Source organism: Netta rufina (genome assembly GCF_964035555.1).
Source record: "Netta rufina genome assembly, chromosome: 10".
NCBI lineage: Eukaryota > Metazoa > Chordata > Aves > Anseriformes > Anatidae > Netta > Netta rufina.
In genome coordinates this window covers 14,152,987-14,175,573 of record NC_140133.1, presented here as the reverse complement: position 1 = coordinate 14,175,573, position 22,587 = coordinate 14,152,987, and the positions used below count along the sequence as shown (strand labels likewise).

Sequence of the window (22,587 nt, the reverse complement as noted above, 5' to 3'; positions counted from 1 at the left end):
GAACTTCAGGAAGGGTTCTGACTCTGGAATCATTTCTTCATAGAAAATAACTTCCATAAACTCAGTTTATATTGGTTATCAAAGGGAAAGCAGAGTCAATCAGATCATGTTCTACTAGTGCCTGCTGTCAGGAGAACAAATAGGTCAACAGCTTTTTGGTTTAGTGTAAAAGAAGTGTAATGGTATCCAAAGTTTGGAATTAAAACTTGTCAAAATCTTTATTTGCATATATGGCACTTTGCTATTTACCACTTCCATCCCACTGATACCAGTGCCATTTTCAGATGATCACTTTGTCTTGAAATCAGTATAGCAGTATTAGAATTAAAGTGTAATTGTAATCAAATATTAGCAAAATGTATTTTATCCTTATGTTTCACTTGTTCACTTGCCAAATCAAACAACTGGTTTTACTTTGACTATTCCATACATTAATATGGAATTTTTTAGTTTAAATTTATTCAGAATTTTTGGCCTAAAAACAAACAAACAAAAAATCTTAAAAAATAACATGTATTGTCTCAAAATTAACAATTATAGTAAAGTTTTCAAATTACTGTCATCTACTAAATTGTTATGATATTTGTAATCTAATAAACTAATAGTGTAAATCCAATTTAATTTCATTGAGTGATCTGTGGATGAAGTAAAGCCCATGTTTTTTGATTCTAGGTATGTGCTTTGTTCCATTTACACCATATGAGACCATAAATGTTATTCCTCGAACCTGCCAGCTAAATACAGATGTGCCGCAAGTTACACAATTGCTGAACTTGACTAAAATTCACAAGCCAGAAATAAAATGCAAGAGTTATCCAGTAACAATGCAAGAAACAGGTATTCTAATGTACTAAAATGCTGTGAATATGATCAAATACAAATAACATACAAATAACTGTTGTTTTTTTTGCAAAAGTGCATGTTAAAATTTTCCAGTGTCTTAAAATACATCACAACCCTTGTACAGCTGTAATAGCATGAGCACACAGACACATGTTTATTCTATAGTTTCAGAGATGTGTGTGCAACCTGAACAGTTCTTACTCAAGCGTGGGATTTATAATAACAATAATTATGAGGTATGTCTTTCAAATGTACATTAAAGTGAGGCTGTTCAGTTTTTACACTTCTTTGAAAAGTACGTTTATACGTGTTTGTTTACAGTAACAAAACTCATATAAGAATATGACCAAGAATATTCTCCGCTATTCTGAAATGAATAGGAAGGGTTTTAGATTTTTGCCTCGAATAAGACCATTGATGTATTTACTTATTTAAATTAGATTCAGCTTTTTTTTATATGCAAGTACCATTATTGTGATACTAAAGGGCAAATAATATTTTAAAGTGTTATTGCCCTACAAGTAGTCATGCCAAAATTGTGTTGTGAAGTTCAATTACAAGTTTGCTTTTTAAATAGCAAAAGAAACTGGAATTCAGCCACTTGGTGACAGCACTCAAAAATCATACATTTTTGGTTAGGTTGTCAAAACAAGAGGGACTGTAAAACTTAAATAAGTACAATAGTGTGAGTGATATATTTAAACAAAAAAAAATGTTTGTTTGAAACAAGTCTCCTAGTTAAACCTCAAGTTTTGTCATCCAAACTACGAAGATACATATAGCTTATATAGAAATATGGTAACGTAATTAACCATAACATCCCTGGCCTGCATGAAAATGAAATGTTTTCAGCTTAAAGTTTAATCTTTATTTTTAATTTCATGTTATGTACATAACGTATGTTCTACCAGACATGCATTTCAAAGTTCCGAAGTCAGGCCTCCTTGATAATGGAAGCTTTGGTATGTTTAAATACATTTCAATTGGAAAATGTTCTTTTTAGCCACTAAACTTCTCATTTATTTGATAATCAAAAGCCCAAATTATTTTTAGTCTCATCCACTTTTAATTACACATATTATTTCATTATGCCATCAACACACTGTTATGTGTTGATGTAGGTAATTAATTGCAGTCAATTAATGTGTTCATAAACAGAGATTTTCATGCAAATCAGCTTTTATAATTGGAGCTAACAACATCCCAAGGTAGTCAGCAAATTAAAGAAATTGATGTTGGGTCATCTAATCTTGTGAAATGGCAGCTGTTAGGAGGAACCAAATGTCACATCAGGAACAAAGGAAAAAGCTAATGGAAGAAAGTGCCTTCTTTTGTGCTTATGAGTACAGTAAATTATACAATGTTTGGTTGCTAACGCATGATCTTTTTTTCATTTCGTTGATGACAATGGAAATAAAGCTTATCTTAAATGAAGACTAAACAATTCTATGAAAAATGCTTAAGACAATGTACAAAATGTTGTTTCTACTTTTTTTTCTATCCACTTCTCAAAAGTGATAGCAATTTAACACTCAAGTTACAGCAAGAAAAAAAAAATGCATACGCTATAAATTTTAATTATAAATTAATGTGAAGGTACCCTTATTTTTTATTAGCTCTGATAAGGAGAATTCACTGACAATCATGAAGAATCAAGAAGAAAAGGAAAAAAAAAAAAGATTATTACATGCAGTTCTGGCACCCTGGTGATAAAATTATCTTCATACATAACTATTTTACTGTCCATACCTTTTAAATTTTACTCTAAACATTCACCTGCATTTCATGACTACCTTTTGTTTTTGTGGCAGACCATTTGGCATTTTCTGTGTTTGAAAATAATTACAAAAGTATATTTAGAAGTATATCTAGATTTTAAACAGTAAAAAATGCAATGAAAGTGCTAGAACATTTTAACAGGACTAGTGCACCTTTTCAGTATTAGGGTTCGGCCCTGGTAATGCAATAGATTCATTAATTTCAAAAACAAAACTCCATGGAAATACTTCTTGTGTACTAGGTGAGCTGTGTGTGATACATTGAGAGTATTGCCTCCGTTCTATTTCTTATTTATTATTTTTTTTGTTTAGTTATTTATTAATTAGAGCTGTTTTTTCTTCCTCTCACAAGTAAGGTTTTCATTGAAGTTCTGCAGAAATCATGCCAAAAAAAAAAAAGAAAAAGGTTTATTAATAGCCCCTTTTTAAATAAATCTTTAAAGCAAGGAGATTAGAAATATGTCTATATAATAGACCAACATTTTCTTGCCTGTATATTGACACACTTTTATAAAATGTGTGTTTGCTTTGAGTAAAAAGATAGTGAACTTTGACTACATATTTCTAGGGATTGTGCTATAAAGGAACATAATTTTTGTGTATGTGTAGTGTTCATAATTCTTTCATTTCAGTCGATTTTTAAAGGTATTAATATTTATTCTTTATAAGTACTGTAATATATTTTTGAAACTACTATTTTTCTTTACTTAGGACGCTTGATTAATAGGGGAAAAAGCAATATACGCAGCAATAAAACTCAAGACGTATCACATATTGCATTTGGATCAAAGATCCTTGGACCACCTCCATCTTCAAACAGAAGAGTCAGTACAAGGGTATCTGGAGAGGTAAGAAGGCTTAAATTACAATGAAACCACTGCCTTTTCTATAAAGGAAGAGATTGGCAAACAAACAGGAGAGTCATACTAAAAGTTTATTTCAGAACTGGTAAGAAGCTGCATCTAGAGTACTGTGTTCAGTTGTGAGCCTTGAATACAAGAGAGGCACTGTAACATCCAGTGGAGGGCAAAAAAAAATGCTTAAGTGGCTACAGCACGTGGCATGGGAAGAGAAGCTGAAGGAGCTGGGTTTGTGCAGCCTGCAGAAGAGCAAGCTAAGGGAGAGTCTAGTTTTCACTAGTTGTTCTCAACCAATTCAACTGAAATTCTAAGGTGGAAAGCAAAATTCCTTTCTCCAAAGAAGAAAGGGCTTCTTCCGAGGTCTAGAACATCCAGAAGTCTCACTGTCTTTTTATCCAGATAGTAAATTTAGATTTTTTTTTTCCTTACTTTGCTTTGCTTTGTTTTCCTTTCATTCAGTGGAAAAAAAAATCTGCCTGTTAGTAGACTGTAAAGATTGAAGATACCACACAAAACTGTACCTACCATAAAGTTTCCTTAAAATATGATGATTATTTTTTTTTTTAAAGGAACATTTATTCCAAAATAAACTTAGTTCAAAATCTGTGTTTAGCTTTGAGTAGTTTGAAAGAGTTGTATCTTTATCTTTCATTAAGAAAAGTATTATCTTTCAAGGTAACAAAGACTGTGGGTAGCAAAAGTACTAGATCATGCCAACTTCAAAGTTCAGGAAAAGGAACTGAATCCCTACAAGACACCGAGAGATTGGAGCTGTCGTTCTCACCATGTAATGATTCTTTAGATCAAGGAGGCAAGAGAAATACTCACCGAACAGCTAAAGATGTACATCAGAATGGTAAGAGTGTAAAGTGAAGCATATATAGAGTTCACAAACTGCCAAAATTATTGCACAATTCTGAATTTGAATGTAAAATGTTATTCTCAGTTTTTCTCATCCTTTATCTACCTTGTTATTTACTGAAGAATTTATGTTAAATAACGGCTTGTTCTCCTGCATGAGCATGAAAAAAATGCTCATTCTCTCTGTATTTAAGTATTTTAAGTATTTGAGCCAGGGACCACCACCTGCTTGCAGTAGCTACAGGGTATAAACATATTCCTCTTACCCTCATGATATGTATATATTTTGTTTTGATTACTTTGTAGGTTTTGCAAGCCTTTTTTTTTTTTTTTTTTTTTAAAATAATTTCTATAGTATGTCTACCTTGTGTACATAGTCAGTGTTAAATTTTGACTTTCTTGTATCTGTCATTATTCCTGCTGCCCCACAAGATTCCCATTCTTTCTGGAAGATGTTTGTATACCAGAACAATTCTCTGTATGCTGTTCTTCCATGCCTCTTGTGAGAAAAACATACAGTATGAGTGTTCACAGGTATTTAATGTGTCTGGATTACATTTCAGACTCTGCAATTCAGACTCAGAAGATGTCTGAGAATGCTGAGAATGGAAGAGCAGATTTTCAGCTCCCCTTACCACAAGATCTATCACCAGACAAGAACAATCATGGAAGATTATGTATAAAAAATGCAGCCCAAAACACATGGGAAATAACCAGTGGTGTGGTGCTAATTTTATGTTATTTTACATCTCAGTTCTGTGTGGGGTAGGGGACTATTTGTTGTAAATTTCAAAGGACTCAAAAGCAGTTCATATAAAATATAAATGTATGTGCTGCAGGGATTATGGAAATCAAACACCCTGCAACAGAATTTCTTTTGAGCATTGATAAAGATTTGTAGGATTAAGCAAAGTACCAGAGCAGTGAATGAATAAAAAAGAAAAAACTCCATGCTCTCATGATTAAAGGGAAAGAACTAAAAATAATTTATTCTTTAAATCATTATTAAATTTAACACTAAAGATTCCAAACATCGAATGTATGAGAAGAGGCAAGTATTCAGGCATGGATATCTATTATGATATCCATGTAATATCAGGGTGTTTTTTTGTTTTGTTTTTGAAGATCAGTGGTGAATTTTCTTTATTTTTTTCTTATTATTTCTGGATTAATATGTTTTGAAGAATTTCCCATAGGCAACCTGTTCATCAAGGAAAGTCTGCTATGCTCAGTTATGAACTTCCTCCAAGGATGGCAGTGGAAAAACTTAATCTCAAAGAATGATAAGCATAATTTGTGGAAAAGTTCACAGGGAAGGGGGGGAAATTCAAAAGCAGAAAAATCAAACAAAAAATGAGGAACATAATAATTTTAAATAAAATTACACCATGCAACATATGCATAAAATATACTGACATTATCAGATGAGAGAACTCCTACTCCTTCTTACCAACCATTTAACATTTGAATTCACATTTTAAGTACCTTTCTAATAAAAGCAAAGAAAAAGTATTTTCTGTGACGACTTCTCTCATAGCATCTGTTTATGCACATTGTCAGAACTGTAAGACATAAACCTCAGGACTGATGTTCTTTCTAGTCTGGAAACTCCAAAAACTTGATCTTGTCCCACAGGCTTGGTTTGGTGGCAGTGACTCTGCTAAAAGCATCATCCTGACATTTCTGACAATGTATTAATGTACACACCTATGGCAAGTTGTTGGCACAAAACCACTTTCCTAAGCAAGTGCAAAACTTAAATATTTTCTGTCTCCCCTTTTATATTGTAGTTGAAACTAGTTGTATCAACAAGAATCTGTCATACAACATTCTTTTCTTATAAGCAGGAATTTAGTATTCTTGAGCCCTGTGCAGCCATCATCATCTTGGGACAGCACTGTAATTGTTGTGCCATTAGCTCGAGCAAATATTAACTTAAGTTTCATGGGAGAAGGGGAGCTTTCATAAGTGCTTTTCTTATTACTTTAGAGGTTGTTCACTGCTATTCATAATACCTTCTGGATTTATCACTGAGCTGAAATCAACATAACTTCTGTAGCAGGTGCACAGCACAGCACCTTTAGAAAGGTAAATTATTTTTAAGCAAGGGAAAAACTAAAATGAGGGAGTATTGTTTATAGTTTGCCAATCTTATTTATGCAATGTTTAAACCTTCATTAAAATGTTAGGCTGCAATTGGAAGCTTTACCATAAGTCTGACTGTGTAGAAGAACTAATGAGATGTTTAGGTGATCATTCTTGCATTTATCTTGTTTGCTGCAATGTTGTGATTACATAGTAATTTACATATTTTGCTAAGAAGATACTCTAAATTGTTCATTACAATTGACATGGAAATGCTGAGTTAAAAAGAAATTCCAGTATAGTTTGTGGCTGAGAGATAATAGGATTTGGTTTGGTCCAAAACACTCCATATCTTTCACTTGTAGACTATTAACAAAATGGTACACTGATTACAGGTTACAGAAGTTGCTGAACTCCAAAGCTAGTGTAAAACGTCATTTGACAGACTTGCAGACTTAATGTTTTCTCTTATTGTTTCGGTTTTATTTGCATATGACCTCTTAGATGTAATTGCAATTACCCGGATAATGTCAGATGAGTGACACAATCTTGAGTGATCAAAGAGAGGAGAATGCTGCTGTAGTATGCTCCTTTGAAAAACTTGTAGTTATTGATCAAAACAAAAGGTCGTTGGGCTTACACAAACAAAGGGTAGTTCTTAAAAGGTTTGAATAGTGTCACTCATTTCTTGACATTTAAAAAAAAAAAAACAAAAGTCCAAAATATTTGTGAAATAAATTGCATTACTTACATGTTCATCTTGCAATTCTTACAGCCTCTTTCAGCCTCTTACAGCTTAAAAATAAGATGAGATGTCTGTATATTTACAAAATACACCTTTCTACATATAATTGGCAATGGTATACTAGATTACTTTAAACTAGCAGGACTATCTAATATAAAAAGATTACGTTAAGAGCCTTGAGGCTTCTGACTAAAGATTGTCTTCCTTTAGTCACTGAAAAATAGCGTCCTCTGGAACAAGTAGGTGCAAGCCATGAATGTACAAGATATAAGTCCCTCCTTTCCACCTAGTTCCTACTACGAACTACTGTTCAGTAGTTTCACTAGCTACTTTCAGTGAAGCGGGAGAATCAGAGCAACACAATAAGACAGCTGTTTTCTGCTGGCATTCTCATTCTTCTCTTCCTTTTGCTTTCATTTATGGTAGTTCAGATTTTTTTTTTTTTTTTTTTTTTCTCAAAGCTGCTTCATGTGCCCAGAGTGGTAAATATTTCTGACAAAACTAAGAAAGAATTGAATGCCATAGTAAATTTACTCCATTCTGTGACAGCAAGCATTTTATTATTGCTGTGCTACTTTATTATTACATTTTTAGTATTTTTTAGTGACGCTTTTTTAATATGGTTGGTGGTAACCTTGTTTTATGGAGCCAGAAAGTTTCCAGATTAGTGAATAATCCACACCACACTACCTTTAATGAAGATAGGGGAGTATTGCATACTTGAGCAATTCCCCTTTTCTCAGATGCTATTTGAGATTGGTTTTAATCAATCAAATTGACATTTTTTTCTATACTATCATTCCAAACAGTAAAATATAATTTAACAATGAGAATATAAAAATGGTCTTTTCATGTTTATCTGGTGCATTCAATCTTTAAATCCATTTCTGTAGTTTATTGTTTGTTCTAAAATTGGTAGATTAGTACAGCCTGCATTCAGGGAAACTTGGTGAAATAGATATCTTCATACGTTTTTCATGTCATGCTATTTTTCATCAGAACTATAGTTTGAAATTGAGATTTAAACCATAGGTACTAGAAATAAAAGAAAGTGTAGAACTTCAACAATAAAGTAGCAGCAGACTGTAATATTGTGAACTTTACACCAAGTGTTTGTGATTTTTGGGAGAATGCAACTCAATTGTACAGTTTCAAGTCTTCACAGTTAGATAGTTTCAGATTTGGAAATTGCAGGTTTGCATGTCATATATTTTAGCCTGCAGATTTTTTAATATATGATCAGGAAACATTTTGATTGACCTTGCCTCTCTTAGAAAGCAACATGATCTCTTTCACTGCATCTTCATCACTCTTCCAAATGTATGAATTTGATACATCAGAATATTTGTGTTAAAAAAAATATTTTCTGTACAGCTTCCAGAGGAAAAAAAAATGTGATCAGTATAGAAATGCACTTTATATGTTTTACATTACAGTAAATCTGTACATTACAGCAAATCTGAAATTTACATTTCAGATGAGTGGGTATTTCCAGAAAGTTTTACAGAGAGTGTTCAGTTGGATAAGAGTGGACAGTTCGTAGCTACTCAAGATTCAGCCTGCCATAATTTAACCTCGCCACAGAATGCATCTGCTGAACATCAGAGCAATGAAACAGGTGATCACCATGCGAATCATAAAGAGATTTTCACATTTTCATCAAGACCTCGGTCAGCTCCTCATGGGAAATCTCCAAATAGGTCACCAGAACATTGCATTTTCCCTTTGGATTTGAAGCAAGACAGTAACCAAGTCCATGGGGAAATCCAGATTGCAGATAACTTTCAAGGAACTGACAGCAGTGAAGAGGTAAGCCACTTTGCACATGTAATTCTTGATAAAGTAGTCTTCATCCTAAAACTCCTAGGATGAGATTCTGTCTTCAAGGTAGACAGGAAGGATTAATCATCATTTCCCTATATACCTACCAGTAGATTTGTCTCTGTCAGGTTGCTGTGTCTAACTGAGTACAGGGGTGAAAATGAAGGTATTCCCTCTGTAACAAGTGGACAAAAGAAACCTAACTCTCTGTCAACCCCTATGTCAGTAGATACATGTAAGTATGCTTTGAGCATCCTTACAACAGAAAAGATTTTAGGAAAGCCTGCATTGTAGATTTCAGCAAGATATATGTCTGTTATGGTTGAATGAGTGTGCAGTAAATAAGGCTTCACTGTGCCCTTTAGAACTGTAAGCAGGGGCTGTTTTGCTCACCAACATTGTCAAAAGTAAATTAAGAAATTTCATATGTTTAAAGTCACTTGATGATTGGTATTTCTTCTTTATATCCTATTCGAGCTGTGTGAGCATTGCCAGGTTTAATTCTTTTGTAATGTGGAAATCTTTCACCAATAAGATTAGTGAAAGAAAGGAAGTATTTTTTTAATATTTTTAATGTTTCACCCTGCAAACTGAAAACCACAAGTATTTGTAAAGTCCCTTTAGCATTTACCAATTAGTCACTGAAATAGTTAATTGTTGTTATTCAATTATAAGAGTCAAATAGTCAATAAAGGATAAAACTTGCTTCTTTCTGTGGAATAATTCACCATCAAGTGGCTTATTTTGTAATTAAATAAATGTCCATGCTTTCAGCCCAAATTCCTGTCAGGGACTTTTTGTAGTGAAACTTGCCATGTTAGCACTTGTTGATTCTGCCAAACCCAGAGCAAAAGCAAGAACTCATTCTGGCCACAGGAGTCGTGTGACTGTGGCTGGTGTGTCCACACGTCAGAATGCAATCAAATATGCTGTTTTGACTGTGAAGCCGAAAGTGAAGCCTTCAGTGAAGAAACTTTCTATCCTTAGGTAATTCAAAGAGTAAAGGAGTAAGATCAAATAAGATAACATACTCTTACAAAGTCTGATAGGTAATTTCACTCTGATACCTCAGTATTAAAGCCCAGTGTACAAAGAAACTATATCTCATCTGCTCCTCATAGCAGCCCTCAAGTCATTAGAATTATTTTCTTAAAATTACACCCCAGCAAGAGCAATCAATTTTATGTATCCAGAAATTATTGCCCAACTGCCCATCTGTATGTTCTTTCTAGGAATATACATGTAGTTCATCAGCAGAAGTGCTAGTTCCTCAGTGAAATCATTCTCACCTTCACTACACATATGCTGTGCTATAGTTAATCAAGCGAACTTTTTTGACGTTTTTGGCACAATTTCATGATTTAATATTTATCAAAATATTCTAGAACCTACATTTATATGGCTATATATATATGGTTACCAGCATTCTAAATCTGGGCTGATGTTTTGAGAAGTGTAATTGTGTCTCTATCTTCCCCTGCTTTGGTTCACTAGTTAAGATGTAAAAATATGTTTATGGGATACTCAGAATAGCAGTTCAGAAGAGCAGACAGTCCTCAGAATCTGCAAATTTAAAATTAAGCAGTAGAAACTAAGGAGCCATTTTGAAAATTTAAGGCCAAATGTTTTATGGAAAACAGTGTTGTGTGATGATGAGAGGAAATCCATGTTTGTTTCCTGAATTTAGGATGACAACAATAAATTTATCCAGGGTACTGAGAATCTAGAGATCAGTGTCAGCAGGCAAGGAACATCTGATTCAGCAATTTTTGAAGAGAGCGCATTCAAGAGCATGCCATGGAGAAATGAATACTGGAAGAATAAGGAATGCAGCAAACAAAACCTCGAGGAAACCATCTTGTCAAAACCACAGAGTTCCACTGTGAGAAAAACAGATTCTGTTATCTCTCAGAGAAGCTTAAAGCCTACCCTTTCTCTTTCTCCAACTGGAACTAAATCTGAATTCTTTAACATCACTCCAAATGCATCTGAAAAAACTGAAAGACCTGAAGGAGTTTCTGGTCAGATAAAACCATCAATTGGTAAAAAGTCCCTCAAGAAAATCTCAAGAGAAAATTCATGTCTGACAACACAGACTTGTGTAAGTAGTTTTTACTTTGAAATTAAGTTGTTGCATTGTATACAGAAGCTGTAGGAGATGTACCCATTTGTATGAAGTGCAAAATAGTGTATCTTTAATCTGGATATATTCTGGGTTTTTCATAACAGTGTTTACCAAGCTCAATCTGTTGAAAGTTGATTTTGTATTTTTTTTGCAGTGCATAAAATTGTACTCCAAATAAAACAGAAATCACACAGGTTCATGATAGAAATAGGTGTAACTGAGCAACTCGCATTTTGGAAATATGCAAGTTAGAAATACATGAGTAGTTTTGGTCAGAAAAACTACAAAGGAAAATTGACAGACTTTCAATTTTTATATTAATTAATGACCATAGAAAGAGTATTACTCTAGATACTTAATAGTCGCTCTGCAACAGTCCTGAGAAAAGATGAATTATGTGATTGAGGGCTAGCAGTGAGGCTGTGTCATAGGCTAAATTGTGACACTACTAAAGGAACTGTTACATTCACAAAAGTGTTGTTTTATCCCCAGATTTTTGTCCTGGATTCTCCTTACAGAAACTTACAGTATTTTAAGAACAAATTTGTCTGAAGCTAATTATGTTCTTACATACTTCCTAATAGTTAATTCTTGTCTTCTCAGCTTATATTAAATGACATGCTTTGAACTGTACTTTGAATGAGGAATTGGAGCTTAAGAATCAAGTATATTCTGTAAATTGCAAATGAACAAATACGTCACCACTCCATTTTTGGACAGAATTCTTTTAGGCTTAGAATTACTGCAGTCCTATATCTTTTAACATTTTCTAGATGTGTTATGACTTGATTAGATTTATTCCTGGGCACCTGAGAATGGAACAGGCCATGTTTGTTCTTCTGACTTCAGAGATCAATTTTTTTTCAGATATCACCTAATACTTCATGAGACTAAAGACTTATACAGCTAACAACTTCTGTCCGGCAGTGGTCAATCATAGATACCTAGGGAAAAGTGTAAGGACAGATGAAGCATCCAGCAATACCTCACCAGCATGCTGTGCAGACTTCCTGCTAGCCTTCATAGCTTAGCAATTTCTTGAGCTGAAGGTGTTGTATTTGTGATAAATAACTGGGGGTGGAAATTTTTTTTCCACACACTTGTATAGTTTCATTCTATGTCCATGTGGCCTTTGTCTTGGGACAATGAATTCAGAATTTAACTTCTATTAGTGGGGTAAAATAGCTATCTTCTTTTATTTGTTTTTAATGCACCATTGCATTCTTGGTGCTTTCTCATTCTTCTGTTTGTTATAAGAAATAATGAATAATCATTTTTTCATTCTTCTTACCCATGCCACTTCCTATTGTATGGATCATAATCCCCTGCAACTATCTCTTTTGCAGGTCAAGGAGTTCTATAGTATTTAGCCCCAGGCTTGCTTCTTTATGAATTTTTGCCTTTTTTTTTTTTCCCAAGGATGTTGAATCCAGCTGATGCATGATCATTAATGTAAGTTATTTGGGGTCATAATATCTTCAACAACTGCAGACCAAATGGATAGATGCTTCTCTTTTTTGTGGATCAATGAAACAGTTATGTATGCTTTGGGAAAAAAATAACTACAGTCACATCTTGAAACATGACATTTACCTCATTAGCATGATGGAAATGGACGTCTTCCATCATTATTGTGTTTTGTGTCCTTGCTGCTTGTCTGATCTCCTGTAGGATATGACAGTCCTCATTCCAGTCAGGGGGATTTGCTATCATTCTGCTGCTGGAATTTTAGTCCATGGTGATTCTATTACTTGTTGACGCAATTAATTTTAGTTATCAGATTTGATGGCATCCATGAAAGGGGAAGCATGAGTGACTACTTCCATGGGACAAGACTGCTACTGCTGTGACAGGGACATCTTGCAGAATGATTTTGACACCTATTTCTGGCTGCTATAGCTACTGAGGACCACACAGCAGCTAACTGTGAATATAGAATTTGGGACATCTGACTAGGACGAAGGTTCTAGAAATCTCTTCCCACAAAAGGGAAGGGAAAAGGGAAAGAAAAGAAAAAAATGGAAAAGAAAGGAGGGGAATACCTGGACAATTCATCTTTTTTTTTTTTTTTATAACTGCATGATCCTCAGCACCTCTAAATTGGCTATAGTGAAACAAAAAAACGTAAAACTTGATAGACGATATGCATGATCCTTTTAGAGCATGAAGTACAAGGTACTGGCCAATGTGCTGACCTGAAAAGTAAAATGGTTATAATAGGAGCAGAAAACTGGTAAGGAGATCTGTTTTAGATCTTTCTTGCTCATTTCCCTATTGATGCCAAATAATGTCAAAATAAGAGAAAGTTATGTGTGACCTTGGGTACCTTTGAGACAAATACACAGAGGTGTGGATGTCCCATCTCTGGAAGTGTTCAAGGCCAGGTTGGATGGGGATTTGAGCAACCTCGTCTAGCAGAAGGTTTCCCTGGCCATGGCTGGGGGGTTAGAATTAGATGATATTTGGGCTCCCTTACAACCCAAACCATTCTATGATTCTATAAAATGAATTGTAAAGTTTAAAAATAAAAAAAAAAAAAATAAAAACTTTTCTGCCAGACAGATTTTCTTTAGTTTTTAAATTGTTCATTATGTTTTACAACTTTTCTGTGAGGTTTTGTTTTAAAGCACGAAGGAAGAGAGCTGTCATTTTTCTCTACTCAATAAATAGCTATTAAATTAGACAGCAGAGCTATTACTATATTACACTGACTCGTAGCTTTAAATCTGTTGCATGTCATTTGTTGCTTGTAAGTTTTTTTTTGCAAGAACAAAGCCTATCGTCAATGTATAGAATCTAGGTGTGACAGACTTTGCTTTATTGTTAAAAAATATAAGATGAAAGTATCTGGTGGATTTACATGTAACTCTCATACTTGATTAGATCAAGTAATATGTTTTCCATTCCAGAAACCTTTTTTTGGAGTTCTTTCATACTTCTCTTTATACTAGGTCATCCTCCAGATTTGAAGCCAAATTTGAGTACTACTGACTGCCCTTCAAGCAACAGTTGTTTATATCATTAGAAAGTGTGTCCAACTAGCACTTACTGAATACCACATACTATTTTTAATTTTTATTAAAATATTTCCAATACTTTAAAAGTTAATTTAATAAGCTATTTGAGTATGATCTTCTTCTGATCACATACCCATATAAGGCTTCGTTTTTTGTTTTGTTTTTTTTTTTCCTTATCTACTGGAGCAGTTTTGGTGGAAGAAGCTAGTATTCTAGGTTCCTACAAGTTTCAGAAAAAGAAGTGGTAACATATAATATTGTTAACTACAGTGAAGCAGCATTGGAGATTTTTGTTGGTTGTGAGCATGTAATTATTTTATTTCCATATGAAACACCGTTCATTGTTTTAAGAATTATGTATGATAGGATAGTTTTGGAAGAGTATTAGAGTGAGAGTTTACACAGAAGTAGTCTTCTAATCTGCTTGTGCAGAGGACTGGTAAAGAAAAAAAAAATGCTTAACCAGCTCTTACTGCAATCGATTTGCTAACTGCTTAATACACTTTAAGGACCTGGTTGCTTGCAATGTTTTATTCATGTTTTAATAGAGTTCTCTATTATTAAGTTCAAATATTTTTAATTAAGAAAGAAGTACAGCCCTCTGGGTAATATCGCAACCATGTAGATAGCTGGTAATTAAACTTTTCCACACATATAACTACATTCAAACAATTCTGAATAAATCATTTGAACCTAGAAGAATGCAAATGTCATTATATGTGGGGAAAAAAAAAATCATTTAAACAACAGGTTTTGTCAATCTAGCAAAAGTTTTCAGTGTTTAATAAAAATGCTTTTTTTATCATAAGGGGAGAATATGCAAAAAGACGAGATAAGCTTTTAATTACTAAATGAAATATTCATTTTAGACAAATTTATAAGTACTGCAAATTTACTTCTTACATCAAAAGTTTCTCCTGAATTACAAAGTGAACTTAATCTTCAATTCAATTTTCAAATTGTCTTTGAAAATCAGCTAAGACTATGTAAAAAGTCTGAAGAGGCTTTTTTGTAGTCATCATCTGAAGCTAAAGTATACATAGTCCAAACTGTTTCTCTTTTAAAACAAGGAATTTATTGTAAAGGATGTAAAAGATGGAAAACTGTCATTTCCTTCTCCTTTCTGTATATAGTATTTCTAGAATAAGACCATTACCAGAAAAGAAAACAGAATAACAGTTTGAAAAAGACAATCAAATCTTTTAACTTCTTTTGTAAAAATTCCTCAAATCTATACGTCTTTCTTCATAAATTTTAAAGAAAAGACTCTCAGGTTTGGGAAATATTTTGCCTTTATTAAAAAGAAGGATGAGAAAAATGTTCTTTCAATTCCTAGTGTTTTTATTCTGCACAGTGCTAGTTCATTCTGTCATTTTAATGACTGCATACCAATAGGTTCCTATATGAGGTAAAAAAGATAAGCAGGAGCTTCTCTTAAAGTGATCAAATAAACTAAATACAGAAGGTTTCTGTATAGGAAAATTAACAGGAAATCAACAGCTTCAGAAAGATCAATGAAAATCTTAACAGCTGTAGGTCTGGTAGAATACTAATGCATCAAAGCAAATCAGACTTTCCAGATAAAACATAGCAAGCTTGTGTAGAGATGTGTAGAGAACAAAAAACTAATAGTAGCTGAACTATTAACTTACGTTTAGTAAGGTCTACAGAAAATGTCATTTATTACTGTGGGATTAAAAATGGTAGTAATAATCAAATGATTCAGGGATAAAGCTTTGAGCTCAAAGGGCAGGGGTAAAAGGGGTGGCAGCTGTGCTAATCACGGTAGCTCATGCACTGCGCAGACAAAATGGCAGACTGTATTTATCTGTGTGAAAAAGTAATCTCCAAGTGCTTTAGATGACTCTGTAGAAAAATCTGTAAATGACCTTTACAAAGACATCTAACTAAGAATTTAAGATACATCATAAAAAATGTAAAATGTTTACAGTAGGCCTTTTAATTAATTATCCTTTTCACAAAGATTTGTGTACTTGCACAACTGTTTCAACTTGAGCACCCTTCAATCATAAATCCAGCTTTATGTGATATATTTACCTGCTGATTGTCATCTTGCAGGCATACTTGCTTTCAAATGTTGTTTACTTTGTTATTTCAGTGCTAATTTTCTTTCTGACCCTTATTTGCAATAGATGGCTTTGAGAGAAATCTGATAGACATATTTTTGGGTAATCCTGTGTTGAGGCAAGAGTTGGACTCAAAGGTCCTTTTGGGTCCCTCCTCATTTGCAATATTCTGTGACTCTGTGATTCCGGTATCATAGTAGTCAGAATGAGATACTTAAAATGTCAAAAATGTATGACATAAGTGCTACTCCCACAGACTTAGTCCTCGGTGGTAACATTTGCTGAATTCTTACCTAGAATTAAAATAGCAAGTATTATTTTACATGCTATTGAGATAATAATTGTTGATTTCTTTTATGGTAGCCATGAATAAATAAAATTATACTATGTGCTTTCATTCTAAAACTATTTTTGCAAATACTTAGTAAAGTATTCTAGAGCTTGAGCTGAAATCAAGGTTCTTTTCATTGCATGATGTGATTACATGTATTACTAAAAGAGAAAGGTTTCTGAATCTGTCCTTGATTCAAAATTCATTTCCATTGTGCTTGGTATTACACATCCTTGCAATTCAGTACTGTGAATGAATCTATGGCCATATCCCCAGTTAAACTTCCGATGGGGAAATAAGTAAATAAGTAATGCAGTATCTTTCTAATCCTTCATTATCTGTTTTTGGTCTGATACTGAAGACATGCAAAAAAAAAAAAAAAAAAAAAACTTACAGGAAAAAGGATCAGAGAGACAATAATGCTTTCCTGATTACCAAAAAATACATTTTCATTAAGGTATGTGGAACTCCCTAAAACAGAAAAAAACTACTGTGTCACTGAAAATAACCTCCTGTTTGAACAGTGTTATTTCATAATCTGTCTAGTGAAAGTGAGCATTTTGCATTATTAGATATGACAATTAGAGTTACATTAACAATTCAACCATTGAGCATAAAGAAAAATGAAAATAGAGGCATTTAATTTCAAATGTACGCACTAGCAAGTTACCAAAATAACTTTTAAAATTTAGTGCTGTCTTGTAGCATTCCAAAGAAATTTTAATCTGTACTTGAGAAATAACTAAATATTATGTTGATGGTTTTTATGATACTATAACCGTGTTATTGGGCTTATTTCAAGATTTGCATTTAATGTTTAAGCTATTTTAACTGCTGGATTTTCAAACTTTTGGGATTCTGCTTTTATATTATTATTAATACTAATACTACCATTAATAGTCAATTTTTTTAATTACAACAGAACAGCAACTTACCAACTATTCTGGATCCAAACTGCAGTACATAATAATGTTTGTACTCTTTTTCCTTCCTGTAATGATATGTAAATATGCTTCATCTTCATAGCTGAACAGAAATCTATTAACTAACATTTTCTAGTAAAAAATTTGATTCTCTTTAAGTATTGTAGCTTCATGAAGATTCCCCAAAAGATCTCCCAAGGTATCCATTTTCATTCATGTATTCTATTCCATCATCCGGTCTATATTGTTGACTTTTTCATTTTATTTCATAGGAGTATGACTGGAAAAACTACCAGACAAGTAGACTGAGTGTATCTGAACTACAGATGCTGGCTAGCATGAAGAGGCAACACAATGAAGAATTAAGGGATACAGAGATCTCTCATGGGCTAAGCGCATCACAGATAGACAACTGCAATGTTAGCATAAGTACAAGCAGTGATGATACAGCAACCTGGAATTCTTGTTTCCCACCAGTAAGTCTAATCCTGCAATATTTTTTGTAAAATTCTCTGAGTGTTTACACAGTTCCTATCAATTCTGAGGTTGAGGGGTCCCGAATATAATATTTCTTGGAGTAGCTTTGCAATTTAAGTTATCATTACCAAGCATTTTTTAGAAATCGACAAGTAAAACACACAAACAAAATGTTCACTTTCTGCAGCTTCTATAGGACCACCATGGAAAAGGAGCAAATCTGTTAAATATATTCTTTCCTACAATCCTGAATAATCATGTAGGCGTTACAGCTTGTCACAATAGCATCTGACAACCTGCAGGTGTGTGTGATATAGTACTTAAATATAGTTTCAAAATGAATGAAACCCATATATACCAGTCAGAAATTGCATTGTAGTATGAGTAATGGAAAATAATTGCTTCTTAGAATGATAAAGGCTCATTACCGAACAGCTAACTGTTTAAGGGACTGAAGCAGGAGAATAGTGGAAAGAAGCTGCAGTAGTTCTGAACACTTAGTGTGATCCTTCTGTATTTTACACCTTGTATCATTACTTCTCCTGGCACAAAATGGTGCAAAATCACACACCTCCACTATGTGACAGAGCACTGTTATATGAAGCAGGGGTGTATTTGTTGTAAACTACTGAGAGTATTGATCATATGAAATCATAGAATAGCATTTCAGCAACTATATGAAGGAATTTTCAGGCACTGCTGTAAAACTAGATAACCTCATACTCCATTTATATCACAGCAACATAGTTCTTATTTTATTATAGGTGAAACAATAATAAGCAATGAATATGGTTTAAGTAAAGCACATAACTCTCAGAGGCAGGTCCCATGTGAGAAGAGTAACTACTGCTGTGTTGCCTCAATATAAATTATTGTAGGGTAAATGCTCTGAAATGCTCTGAAATGTCAGCTGCAAATTATCTCCAGGGACCTATAGGGCCCAATAGAGGCCTGTAGTAGCAATCTTTCATAATGAATGACCAATGTAGCATTGGAACTTTGTGGTGCACTGATAAATGAAGGATTAAGATGAGAAGAGTTATATTGATAAGTGTGTAATTATACTAAGAAGAATTTGGTTTACAGAGTAATATTTTGCAGGCCATCAGAAAATTAATAGTTGGCTTTAACTATCTGAGATACGTCAACATTTTGCATTTAGTTGATATTGTCATACTTCTGATGCATTTACTTAGTACTCACTATGTAGAATCAAACGGTATATGTCTGCAAGACTAGACAAATGGAACTCAATTAAGTAAAGAGAATAGCAGTCTTATTAACTTTGGACTAGCTTAATTATAAGAAAGTTGATAAGAATATTTAGGCAAGTCAGTTTTGGCTAATACAAATTACATGACTGAAACAAAATGATCTTTTAAAATTAAATGTACTGCTCCAGTATTTAGTGAAGCCCAATGTGGCTGCAACAACAGTTCTTTAATGTCACTGCCCTGATCAGATTCTGCATGTTTCAGACTAATAACATTAGTTTAAAAAAGTGTTTAGATAAAATATTTTAGTCATTTAAATTGTAATTTTATATAGCTGTGTTTTTTTGTTGGCTTACAAATCTATAAATCTGTCAGGTAATTTCATATAGTTATTTTCAGAGAATCTCCACACTTAGCATTCACATGGGCAGTAAATGTGTTATTGTATACATACGTATAGGTAGTCTACATAACTGAGAGATCAAAATACAGCCTATCCAGTGTGATTAGAGCATGTTCAAAGGTTGTTGCTCCTGTATTTGTCTTCTACCATGCAGGATCCTGATGTAAGATCTAAAAAAAAAGTAAAGTCATCATTTCTTCAGCTTCCGGTTTTTACTCAGAGGTGTTTCTTATATATGTTAAGATATTTATATGTACAAGAAAAGCAAATTTGTTTTTATGTCCACTGATTTTTACTATTACCATCATACAAGTTGACTCGAGAGAATTTGCCAATGACCAATTCCAAAATGACATGTGCAAACTGGAGAAAGGTTTGTATGTGTCTGTAGCAATCTTGCTTTTGCAAATGATTTTGGCTGTACGGAAAAAAAAAAAAAAAAAGAAAAAAAAAAAAAGTAATCTTTATGTAGTAGTTTAAGAAATTAAGGACAGTTTGAAATCTTGTCATGATTAACCTTTCATGCTTACATGTGTTTCAAGATAGTATCTTTTTGATTATTTAAATCAGTAATATCTACTCTGCTTTATCTTATGGACTTCAAAGATAAGAAGATAAATACGGAGGGTTTTTTAATTCTAAATTTTCATTCATTTTATATAACCTTTTTGTCCCTTGTTGGAATCTATGGCAACAGCACCACCAGACGGCAGATTTTTGTGTATCTTTCATTTTGAAATACATATAATGTTTTGTAAGGCAGTGCAGGATATAGTCATGTTAGACAGTGAATGTACATATAAAAGTAATACTTTATATATAAAACACATTTTAGTAAGTTTATTTTTTCTATCACTTGTCAGTGTGATTTCCAGATTCATTGAAAATTTTGCACTTATTACTGACTAATGAATCTCAGAAACTCTTCTGAAGTAAAGGCACATAGATCAATCATACTGTTAAGCTGCAGTTAGAACAAATGAACAGATGTCCTTAAAAACTATAAAACGGATATACTAAAACTGTATTTTACAACCTATGATAGTTTACCAAAAACTGAGTATATGCTGTTAGGAGAAATTGTTGAAATGCAAGTTGTTTAGCAGCTGCTGTAAACTATGACAGACATAAAGGAATAAAATAGCTTTGAATATTATACATTACCCAGCTATAAATATAAACAGCTTCTTTAAAAAAATATAAAATAAAATAAATTACTTCATGGGAGAGCTGCAAATCGTTGCAAAAAGTGTGTGGGGCACAGGGCAAAGTTCCAAATTCATAATATGTATTTGTAGGACTAAATATTTTTAAAATACACTATTTTACAGAGTCTTACCTGAATATTTTCTTAATTTTCAAGGTCTGTGAAGTTAAACACTATCTTTACAACGATATAAAAGGCAGTTCTCTATATAGCAAAGTATAATGTTAGTTTATATCTACACATATGCTTATTATCCAAGGAACGTTGCAAAGCTTGGAAAATAATTCTACTTTAATGTCTTGCTGTGTTCTAAAGATCCAGTAAGATCTTCCTGCCCTGTCAGGGAAATGGCACATTCAGCTTCTTGGCAAGCTGTTTCCAGACAACGTCAGACATCACTTAAATATAACACAATAATTTTGGACCAATATCACATATAAGAGAATTCAGGGTATCTTCTTGCATATGCTCCCTGATTCTCAGTCAGAAATGCAAAGGAGAATGAAGATTCTTTTGGATTGTTCACTGATGAATCCTAGAGATTGCAGTGGTATAATGCTCTATTATCAGACTCCAAAATGTGCTCACCACTAAGACCTGTCTTTCAAGGAAGGAGTACTCACAGAGCAGTAAGATTACTTGTTCTCCAAGCAACTTCCTAAATATAAATTCAACCTAATCAGGTTTGATCTGAAAAACCTTTGAGATTTCCAAGTTCATGCCTAATTTGGGGAAGGTCTTCTGACCTCCATTGTGATGATTCAAAAAAGAAAGCCACTTAAAACAAAAATGTTCTGGCAGAAGTGAAGTCTGACAGACAAGAGGAGTGATATTTAAACCCAGAATTATTCCAGCTGAGAGCTCAGTTTGACAACCCCTGGAGGGATCTATTCACATCAAGTCAAATTGCAAAACTAAGGCAGACTATTCCTTACTATGAAATGAGACTAAAAATTATTTAGACAGATATTCTGGTTCATAGACTGACTAATTCACTTTCTGTCTCATGCTCAGTCTTCTACTAGCCATCATGTGGGAATTGCACTATCCACGACCAGGCAGTGACTCATATTTGGCAGTAATTAGGATGTCATTCATCCTGAGCATATATTTTACAACATCCCTCCTGACTTCCTGAAACCATGTGAATGTACTGATTTTTTTATTGATTTCTGTAAAAATACAGTTCCTTTCATAATACTTCATATTTATTTTTAGCCATTGCATGTACTAATTCGTACAAGTATTTTTAAATTGTGCTTGTGTTTTCACTTATTTCTGCAATTGCTTCACTGGTTTGTTTAGAGCTGGTTTTGATGTGTGGGATAATGTAAGGGGGTCCTCTCTGGAAACATATACATTGAGACAAAATATATTTCTGAATTTTAGAATTTTTGAATTTTTATGATTTTATGAATATTGGTTTTTATGGCAAATAGCTGTTTTAGTGCCATAAACACCAAATAATGCAATTTCAAACTTTTAGATGCACATTCTTACAATAAGTAAGTAAGATTTGAAGATTATTTTTTAAATAATCATTCTTTTTTATGAATATTCATACAGTCCACTGTTAGTAATCCATGAATAGCTTAATCCAGGTTTCAAATCAGCAGTTCTATTAAGAAGCATGTGTGCTTCAGCAGCCTTCATGTGGGACCACTAACATTCCCTAGTGCTTCTGAGAAGGTAAGAGCCATGCCTGCCAGCCCTATCAGCTCTCACTCAGGAGTGTTTGGCCTTAAGAATTGTTGGGTGTGCACAGGTACAATGAAGTGTCCCTGCACCATGCTTCCTATATACATACAAC

At 33.4% G+C, this 22,587-nt stretch overlaps 1 protein-coding gene across 1 annotated transcript in view; it reads left to right on the top strand.

The window, feature by feature from the left end:
* Positions 1-22,587, top strand: part of CFAP20DC (CFAP20 domain containing) — a gene marked incomplete at both ends in the record, with an annotated part of 62,369 nt that overhangs the window by 17,900 nt on the left and 21,882 nt on the right. The window contains 7 exons of the mRNA XM_084292550.1: positions 673-837; positions 3,333-3,469; positions 4,157-4,337; positions 4,906-5,061; positions 8,650-8,981; positions 10,681-11,094; positions 17,749-17,952. Of these exons, the coding sequence (XP_084148676.1) occupies positions 673-837; positions 3,333-3,469; positions 4,157-4,337; positions 4,906-5,061; positions 8,650-8,981; positions 10,681-11,094; positions 17,749-17,952 (1,589 nt within the window). The remainder of the gene's footprint in view (positions 1-672; positions 838-3,332; positions 3,470-4,156; positions 4,338-4,905; positions 5,062-8,649; positions 8,982-10,680; positions 11,095-17,748; positions 17,953-22,587) is intronic.